This window comes from Bos mutus, chromosome 7 (assembly GCF_027580195.1).
Source record: "Bos mutus isolate GX-2022 chromosome 7, NWIPB_WYAK_1.1, whole genome shotgun sequence".
NCBI classification, from domain to species: domain Eukaryota; kingdom Metazoa; phylum Chordata; class Mammalia; order Artiodactyla; family Bovidae; genus Bos; species Bos mutus.
In genome coordinates, this window is record NC_091623.1 from 64,521,327 (window position 1) to 64,531,805 (window position 10,479).

Genomic DNA, 10,479 nt, shown 5'->3' on the forward strand with positions numbered 1-10,479 from the left:
ACAAAATTTCTTCTCACAAAACTGGTCCATGTCTGAAGTCTCTTAGGGCCCTAAGACATAGATTAACATATAATTAAAGGGGTTATTAACTTTTAATGTATAATATTGCTTTTTCCATCAGCACAATGAGTCTTCTTACTAGAATTCACTATATCATTTTCTTAAAAAAGACCAGGGTATCTGCATTTGGCCACTCTAAGTATAGAAACTTCTTCCAGTGTCACTGTCAGCAGAAACATGATCACCCATGGCGTTCTGACTTTTAAACTGGAAAATCATAGGATGTCTTAAGGAGATGTGCATTTACAGTTGATAAAACACTGAACACTTACTAAGTCAAAGAACTGTGCAAAAGACAGGCAGGACAAGTTGAGGCAAAGTGACGGTTCCTTAAAAACTATAAAGACCTTGAAACAAGCAACGATGCTGCAATGAATAGGCTTATATATAAATCTTTTGCTTATATGTGAATATTCCTCTAACACTGATTCCTACAATTGCTGAAAAATAAACATGTCCAAAATTTAAATATATACAAGAAGATCTACCCAATTTACTTCCCTACAATGTATAAGTTTGTGTTCCCCAAGCATGCCCACTGGATATTATTTATCTTCATATTCTGTGCCAATCTATGAATCAAAAATGGTTATTGAAGAAATTTTCTCTCCCTGCTTCCCTATACATTTGAAAAAACAGTGAATTTCCATTCAATATTTATATTTCCTTTTTGGCATATTCACTTATCTATGGATGGTAAGATTACAGATGACTTGTAAATTTATGTATTTTTTAAACTGTCTCTACTCAGCTTGTAGTATTTTGTCATTAGCCTTTCTTTTTAAAATACTAATAGAAAAAGAGCCTGGAATTAGAAATGAAAAAGACCAAAAACCTAACAAAAAATGAGTTGAATATGAACACAAAATTTACAGGATAGGAAACGAGAAAAAAATGTGGAGATGGTCAGTCACACCATAATACAAAAACATGCAAATTAAAACTAATTTGAGATAACTTCATTTCTTTGCCTATTAGATTTTACAAGGATCAAAATGTTTAATAATACCCATGCTGGTGACAGCATATGTGAAAGATGGACTCTGGTTCTCTGCTGACCTCAGAAAGTAAAGCAGCACCCACCTCCATGGGGTGCAATCTGGCAATTTTGCCCCAAAATACCAACACACATGCCCTTTAACAAGGTTATACATGACGTAGGCAAAATGGCATAGCACTATTTATTTAGCACTGATCATAGCAGGAACATACTGGAATCAATCAAATATATATCCACACTGAACTGATTAAGGTGATTATGGCATTTTCTGTAGTCAGATAGAACAACCAAAAAAGAAAGAAGATTCTCTTTACGCACTCATATGTGATAATCTTGCCTGTCAGTGCGTGTGTGGATAAATGTGGCTTTACAAAGCTCTTTATATATACATTTTATTCATTTACGAATCAATTACCTCTGAATCACACAATAGAAAGTATTATAATAACCCTGGTCACCTCTGGAGTGACTGAGTGAGTGAAAGTCGCTCAGTCGTGTCTGACTCTTTGCGACCCCATGGACTATACAGTCCATGGAATTCTCCAGGCCAGAATACTGGAGTGGGTCGCATTTCCCTTCTCCAGGGGATCTTCCCAACCCAGGGATGGAACCCAGGTCTCCCACATTGCAGGTGGATTCTTTACTAGCTGAGTCACAAGGGAAGCTCAACAATACTAGAGAATAGACTGATCCTTTCTCCAGGGGATCTTCCCGACCCAGGAATTGAACAGGGCTCTCCTGCACTGCAGGCGGATTCTTTACCAACTGAGCTATCAGAGAAGCCCGGTCACCTCTGGAATGGGATACTAATAACCGGGGAAAGGGTTTTAGAGGAAGATTGTTTTGTTGCATAACTTTTTGGAGGTGCTGTGTGGTAAAGTCTCGGTCCTTACAATTTTGAAAATGAGTTTATTCTCCCTTTAAAAACCTAAGTGGCAGTTTGGCTGAATCCAGGATTCAAAATCACATTTCCTCAGAAATCTGAAGCTATCAACTCATGACCTTCTCACATTCAGCATTACTAATTCAATCTCTCCTATCAACTTCATACATTTTCATGCAGATAACCTTTCCTTTACTAAACACATAGAATTTGTCTCTTTCTCTTTGACTTTCTAATATTCTGCCACAGTAAGTCTAGGTTTGGGCCTCTATTTATGCTACTCTGAGTTCAATGGTTGATGCTTCCATCTGAAGGTGTGCAACCTCCTTTATCTCTGGGGCAAATTTGATTGACATCATAGAAAGCTCTTACCCTCTACCTAACCAACACAGGTTCCATCAGCTAATTCATCTCAAATCACTGAATGAATTAACATATGCAATATGCTCAACGCTCACAGCAATTAATTCCTCCCTGGTCTTGCTGCACACAATTACTCCCACCAGTCAGCACTGTGTTCACCACGAATCAACTATAGTTGTTTGAACACATATTCACAACATTTAGTAATCACATAATTTAATCAAACCCTAAATACTAACGTCTGGGAAACAGAAGTGCAAAACATGTCTTTGATTTCATGAAAGTTCTGGAAAAACCAGAGAAAGATTAAGTGGCTTAAAAAAAAAGTGCTATAATTTTGTTTGGGATGAAACTGTACAGGATTTGGAAGTTTCAAATGTCCAGGGTTCTACACAGAAATTGCCTTGCATTTGTCTTTTAATTTTTATTCCAAATATAGCAACCTATATTGGAAAATGGTTTTGGCGCATGGTGAGTAAGGCTCACCTGGAGTACCAGTTAGCTGACCTACATTCAAAGGCATAGTATCTGGCCTCACACCCAAAGATTAGCTAATGAATGTATATTCTGGTGATTTATGTTAGAATCAAATGTTTAGGGCTCATTTGTATGCATTTTAAAAACTCTATCCTTTAACTTACTTTCTTAAATTAACTCCCACCAAAGAAATTTGGACCATCTAGATCTGATTCATGGCTTACAACTTTTCTTTTCTGTTTTGCATCCATTTGTCCTTTATATTCTATTCCGGGATAATTTCTAGGTTTGCCTTCTAGGTCACAAACGTACTTACCAGTTCATCTATATAATTTTTATTTCTAATGATCATATAATGTGAGTTCTGTTGTATCTAATCATTTTTTATGGACAGCACTGGTCCTGGATTTTATCCCATGCATGCTAAGTAGCCTCAGTTGTGTCTTTTTTAATTGGAGGCTAATTACTACACAATATCGTAGTGGTTTTTGCCATACATTGACATGAATCAGCCATGGGTGTACATGTGTTCCCCGTCCTGAACCCCCCTCCCACCTCCCTCCGCATGCCATCTCCCTCTGGGTCATCCCAGTGCACCAGCCCTGAGCACTTTTTGTGACGCTATGGACTATAGCCTACCAGGGTCCTCTGTCCATAGGATATATATCCCTTCTTATATTTCAGTTAAAGTATGCTATGTCATCTATTAAGATTGTTGCTCCATGGTTTTAATCAACCAGTTTGATGACCCTCTTTTATATGATTTCTTAAGAGTGTGATATTCATAGGTGTCAGCTCCTCTCTCTATGGTTTCCTGTTCACCCATCTGTTGTGACCAGCTTGCCTCTAGTTACTTGGAGAGCCACGTGGGACCATCTACTGGATGCAGGAAGCCAATGGCTCAGGTTCTGAGAGTGGAGACTGTCTGTCCTCCAGTATCATGTACATGTCAGGAAAGCTCTACCTCTGTTCTCTCCGCTCTTGTCCAGGGACACACATTTGGCCTCTGTTGCTTGGCGCAACTAGATGGCAGACAAGCCCAGGAGTGTTGCTGTTCCAGGGTCCCCTTCCGTTCATGGCCTTCTATTTCCCCATGTGTGCAGTAGCACCTCTGCCGTACCTGCCACCATTCATACATGTTCTCTAATACCTATATGTTTTCCATTAATCTGATCCACAGATTTGCAGTCTTTCAGGAGATATTCAAAATTTCTGATGTACTGATGGCATTCTTTTCAAATACTGCTTTAGATTTATTTAGAATATATTGTCTCTGTCATTCCTAAGATTTGTCTTGAACAAAGTCACTGGATGTGTGAAACTAGTCTGCAATCTTACTTTTTCATTTGGATACTCATTCTACTTCTAGTCCAGTTCTCCTGGATCTGCACTACTCTTTCCCCATCCTCATACCCTCCTCTCCTATTTCTGTACTGGTACTTGGTGAAGCTCCTTGTCCAAAAAGGATGCTCCCAAATATATGTGTTCTAAACTTGCCATAGCTCAGAATACTTTGATTTACATAAGAGAGTAAATTCAAAAACCTGAAATTCACACAGGACTGCAGATTTTGTATCAAGAGCTTTTCAGAACAACTACTATGTAAAACCCTAAACTTACAAAACTCCAAATTTAAGGTTTAGTACTTACTCTTTATCATTCTGGGAAAATAATCTAAATATTACTGAGAGCCATTTCAATAGTTCATTTAAAGAGAATCATAGGCAAGGAATGCACTGATCTAGTTTATCTTGGCCCAGTGCTGAGGTGTGCTTTTTTTTTTTTTAAGTGTTAATTTTGAACAAACATGATTTTTTCAGTCTTTCACGGAATTTAATTTGTTGCTTTCTTGTACTTTTTTTTAGAGATTACTATTTAAAACAGAATAAACTACCATATGCGTAGTTTTATTTAGTGACTTTTACTGGTTGTCTCTAAAAACTAGATATCTTACAACGTTCTGAAAATGAAGAGATTAACAAGAGAGTATCACATAGCACTTGGGACATTCCTACATTTGTACGTAACTCAACTTACTTTATTTCCCTATTTATATTTGTGACTGGCAAGCCAGATTGGGATCTCCTTGAAACATACTAAGCCTTCCTCATCTTCTTTTTGTATTCTCTTTGTATACCATGCCTTGCTCAAAAGGGTCGTTCAATAAATGTTTAATTATGTATTATTATTAATGTGCTCATTAGATCTAATACATGGCTCAAATAAGATTATTTTTCAATATTAGGGACTAATGTGTGTGCTCAGTCACTCAGTCATGTTAGACTCTTCACAACCCCATGGACTGTAGCCCTCCAGGCTCCTCTGTCCATGGGATTCTCCAGGCAAGAATACTGTAGTGGGTTGCCATCTCCTCCTACAGGGGATCTTCCAAACCCAGGGATCGAACCCAGGTCTCCTGTGTCTCCTGCTTTGTAAGGCAGATTCTTTACCATGGTACCACATGGGAAGCCCCCATTAGAGACTAATAAGGGAAAATAAATCATAAGAACATGTCATACATTAAGTGATAGATATACAATTTGTGCTTTTTATAAATAGGAGAAATGGGATCCGGAAACATTAAGTACTTAGAAGAAGCAATACCAGAACCTATAACCAAAATCTCCATTCAACCACTTCTCCCTTCACAGCACAAGTTAGATTGATATTTGGAGAATGAACTGGCCAGTCATAATACTCACCACTCTGCAAGAGTTGATAACTCTTTCCTTAATGATCTATTTCCTTTCATAGAGACTTTTGCTGCTGCTGCTGCTAAGTCGCTTCAGTCCTGTCTGACTCTGTGCGACCCCAGAGACAACAGCCCACCAGGCTCCCCTGTCCCTGGGATTCTCCAGGCAAGAACACTGGAATGGGTTGCCATTTCCTTCTCCAATAGAGACCTTTAGAACCTTTCAAATATGTAATAATCCAAAAGGTGTTGAAGAATTCAAGCACAAGTGGAAAAAATTCACTATTGAGCGAGGGGAAAGGAAAGTATACTTCCTGATCTACTCTTCTTTATGTAACTGACAACCAGAAAGCTTTTACTGAGAAGAAACTGGTGCAAACTAAAGGAGTTGCATTTATAAAGAATGCTGCTGCTGCTGCTAAGTCACTTCAGTCGTGTCCAACTCTGTGTGACCCCGGAGACGGCAGCCCACCAGGCTCCCCCGTCCCTGGGATTCTCCAAGCAAGAACACAGGAGTGGGTTGCCATTGCCTTCTCCAATGCATGAAAGTGAAAAGTCAAAGTGAAGTTGCTCAGTCGTGTCCGACTCTTAGCGACCCCATGGACTGCAGCCCACCAGGCTCCTCTGTCCATGGGATTCTCCAGGCAAGAGTACTAGAGTGGTGTGCACCTTCATATAAAGACATCAGGATGCCTCACATTAGAATTACTGGATCACAGAATTTTGGAAACGGAGAGGAACAACAATGTAGTCCTACAATAATCAACAGTTGAACAGAAAAGGTCCAGGCCCTAGCAGACAAGACGTTTGAGGTCTGCTCTCACCTGACAGTTTAGGATCACTTCCCCTTATTGCACTTTCTGGCCTCCTCAGAGGAAACATGTTTGTTTGTTTGTTTGTTTGTTTTTTCCCACTCCCTTGATAGGCTCTACATTTTCACATCACTCAGTCTCTTCCCTCTATCCTCAGCATTCCCAGCCCTTCCGTGCCTGGAGAAATTCGGCTTCTCCTGCTTCAAAATCCACTGAACCTCTATTTCCCTTGGGAAGCTTTCCCAAACTCCCCAAGCATGACTTAGCCTCAGGCATACATTTGATTTATCATGCTGGTATGTCACTGTTTCATGACTACTTATATCCTATCTACTTGTATATGATGTTCTAATCTGCAAGCCCCTAGGATATATTTAGCATGCAGGAAAATTCTCATTCTATCATCCAATTTCAATTAAATCATCAGATACTCATTTTACTTATGAAAACTGGATCCCAGAGAGGTAAGGAACTTGTCAATCTTCAGGGAATAGGCCAATGTCAGAGCTCAGATAACAAATTATGTTTTCTCTTTCCTAATCCACCCTCAAAGGGAAAGGGCTGGCATAGTGGAGTCTAGAGTAACAAACCTACCCTTCTTGGCTATTTGCCTAAATTTTTACTCCAAGTCTGACTGCTACACTGTATTTCTGGTGAACTCAGTTTTCCTCAACAACAAAGACTTCCCAGTTCAGAATACATATATGTGGCTAATAGGAAAAGTGAGTAAAAGTCCAACATGATAAACAGCGAGGTATGTCAAACTCCTATTCAGTCTATGAAAAACCTACTCATAATTGTAACTTTGCTCCTCTAAGGATGGAGAGAAGGCATAGTTCATTTGGAAAATCTGACCAAAAGCCCACACTGAACACAGAGAAATGCTTTATCCCCTACTGCTTCTACTGCATCAGGAACTTTTTATATGTAATTATTTAATCCCTGGCCAAAATCCAGTGGACAATGAAATCCCTACAGAATGTCTCCCCCAGTGAAGTGTTCAAACATTAGTTCCACAAAAAACATTTTTTAAAGTTTTTCATGTAATTTTTCCATGTCATTTTTTTCACTTATGGCTAAAAATGTCCATATTTGAATATTCACTATTATGAGCATCTGCTAAAATATAGCCCTATTCAGCATTTTACATCACTTTTGCTATGGGACCTTAGAAGGGCATAGGTAAAAAATTCCAGTTTCATTTTGTTTGGATTTTAAACCATTTTTTCCATCTCATGGCTTTGGGTGGCTTTGACTGTGCTGATGTCTTCTGCTGTCCATTACTACTGGATTTTTCTCCAAATGAGCAGGTTGCTTTTAGGGAAGTCCTTGTGGATCTCATCAATGGCTCAATTGGAATATCAAAATGAAGACACAAATCACATGGGTGTTTATAATATTTTGCGGATTTTGCCTTAAAGAATTATTAAAGTTTTCAGTGATGATGGCCATACAAGGTGTATGTACTTAACTCCACTGAAATGGACCTATAGCGATGGTACTTCTACGTTGCAAGTTATGTCTACCACAAAGTAAAGGCCAACGTAACAGGAGGTAACAATTATCCCACACCCTGGGTCAAAACAGAAGGGGTGGAAGTCACTATTGTTCAGATAGAGCAAATGGCTTTTATTTTCTAGTTCCAGCTGGCCTCTGAGCCAGGCTCTCAGCCGCGCTACTTTCCTCCCTGGAGTGGAGAAAAAGAAAAGAAACTATGGCCAAATAGTATGTAAACCTTAGAAATGTTAAATCTTAGAATCATAACCCTTCAAGTTCTGATTGGATTCTCTGTCATCCATTAGTCAGCTGCTCGTGGCCTTTGACTTAACTCCTTCTCCACTCGTTTCTCACAAGAACAGTGAACAGGTGTCCCGCGTGAGCGTGGATGTGTCTAAATTCCAGACAGATGTCAGAATATAACTCCCTAGGGAACTGTTCTGACAACTCTGAAGTAGGACATGAGAAAGAAAGAAAAAAAAAAAAAAATATGAGATAATAGATGAGAAACTGGAGGCGGAGGCAAGGAGGAGGAGATTGAGCAGAGAACGAACTTGTTATCTTCCAGTCTCCTAAAAGACACCACGTGGTGGGCTTATTTTGAAAAGCAGAAACAAAACCAGTGGGAAGGGTTGCAAGGAGACAGTGTTACCTAGTAATTCCAAAAAAATTTATAAGCATCTAGCAGAAGATTATTAATCCATTCAATTAGATTTCGGATTCACTGACTGCCCTGGAGGTGTTCTGTGGGCGCTAAATGGTGGAGACTCGGGTGGTGTAGGCTGGGCGAAGTTCAGGGCGCGCTCTGAACGGGATGAGGTGCAGGCAAATTTGCCTGGTCTACAAGGGGAGAGGGAGGAGTGGCAGGGGAAGAGGAGAGCTGGGGAAGGAAAGGGGCTTACCAGGCCACCTCCGCAGGTGCTGAAAGAGGCCAGCGAGCCGGGTTGCCGCAGCACAGCCCCGGTGTAGAAGCAGGCGGCGTCATGCGGCGCGGGAGGGCGCGGGGCGGCTGCCTCCCGCGTGGGGACCGGGCCCGGGCCCGGACTCGGCCTCTGTTCCACAGCGAAGCGCGGCGCCAGGAAGCGGCCGTCTCTCCGGAGCAGCAGGTAGAGGTCCCGGGAGAAGGCCGGGATCCGCAGCAGAACCTCGTCGCCGTCCGGCTCGGCTGGCTGGGCTGGGGGCGGAGACGGGGTCGGCGGCTGCCACGAGGCCGGGGCGCCCGGGGACAGGGCGGCAGCCCCGCTAGATCCCCGCGGCAGCTCATGAGACTCGAGCTCCTCATCCTCTTCGCCCCCGGGCGGCGGGGGTCGGGGCCGCGGCTCAGATCCGCCTTCCACAGGCTCCTGGGGCGGCGCCGGGGCCACGGAGCGCACCTCGCGGGAGCTGCTGGCTGCCGGCGCCCGGACGCCTCCGCCGCCCGTGGCTCCGCGCGCCCAGCCTGGGTCCGCGCTGCCCCCGCTGCCGCCGGCCGAGTCCACCGGCTCCCGGCGCCAGAGTGCAGGAAACACGACTTCCCACTCCTCGCGGTCGGGGGCGAACTGCAGCCCTGCGGGCGGGGCAGACAGAAGTGCGGGGCTTAAAGAGCCGCGGCCTCAGTTGCACAAGCATCCCAGAGTTCACACTCCGCACACACACAGGGCTCACGGCTAACGCGCTGGAGACCACCCGTCTAGCCCCTGAAACTTACAACCCCTGAAGTCTGGCGATCAGATTACAGACCCCAGCATTTTCAAAATAAAAGTACGATTATCGGGGCGGGGGGAGGGGGAAAGCGGGGCTGCAAAGTTTGGTGACAGCACTTAGTTGCAGAAAAGAAAACCGGTGCAAAGGCTCCAGCACAATTAAAAGTTTTCCTTCAGTATCTGCCAGAGCAATTTCTTTACTTCCCAGATTTCCTCCAGGTGCTGTAAACGTACCTTTGCACATATTAACTCTCAGGAGAGGAAAACTAAGCATTTCACGTTGTTGAAATGAGGCCACGAGAAGTGCACTTAGCTCAGGAGCGTGACCCTCTGCCCACACTCTGGGTTTTGTTTTTTTAATTGCTGCCCGCTGACTGAAGCGACTTTGCAGCAGCAGCAAGCCCTGCTCACCGCGCACAGTTGCGCCAGCCCCAGCGACCCGTGCGTTCCTGGTCTCTGGCTGGGGAAATTGGAAAAGCAAGCCCAAAGTCACGGAAGAACTTACCTGCAACGATCCCATTCGACAGGACCCCCAGCTGGTAGAGGAGGCAGCAGCAGCAGATTTGAGTCAGGCGCATCTCGCGGCTCTTCCCCAGACCGCGCTCCCGGGCCGCGCGCGCGCCTCCTTTTGCGCGATCCACCGCCGGCGCCTCCGCCGCCGCCGCCGCCTCCCGGAGCGCAAGGAGGCCGGGCGGCGAGTTTGCCCAGGCCCTTTGTCTGCCGGGGGGTGGGGTGGGGGGTGCTCTGTGACTCCGAGAGGCTGCCGGAGCACGGCTGGGGGTGGGGTGGGGGAGGAGCGGGGGCAGGCAGCGCCGCGGCCCCGCAGCGCCCCGGCTCCCCGGCGAATTAGGTGAGGAGTCTTATTTTCTGTGTTCTGGATGTCGCAGGAGTTTCCGGAGCCCCTCAGGACAGCCCCGCCACGGTCAGCCGAGAGCCGGCAGGCGCAAGGCGGGCAGCGCTGCCTCAGGACTGGCGGAGGACGGCCCCGCGCGGGCAGGAGCGCCGCAGTGTCC

At 44.3% G+C, this 10,479-nt stretch overlaps 1 protein-coding gene across 1 annotated transcript in view; it reads right to left on the reverse strand.

Annotated features, from left to right (window-relative positions):
- The window catches only part of ADAMTS19 (ADAM metallopeptidase with thrombospondin type 1 motif 19), a 270,596-nt gene extending 260,886 nt beyond the window's left edge, over positions 1-9,710 (reverse strand). Inside the window, exons 1-2 of the mRNA XM_070374733.1 lie at positions 9,701-9,710; positions 8,687-9,330 (exon numbers count right to left, since the gene is read on the reverse strand). Coding sequence (XP_070230834.1) covers positions 8,687-9,330; positions 9,701-9,710 — 654 coding nt within the window. The remainder of the gene's footprint in view (positions 1-8,686; positions 9,331-9,700) is intronic.
- Between the last annotated feature and the right edge of the window lie 769 nt (positions 9,711-10,479).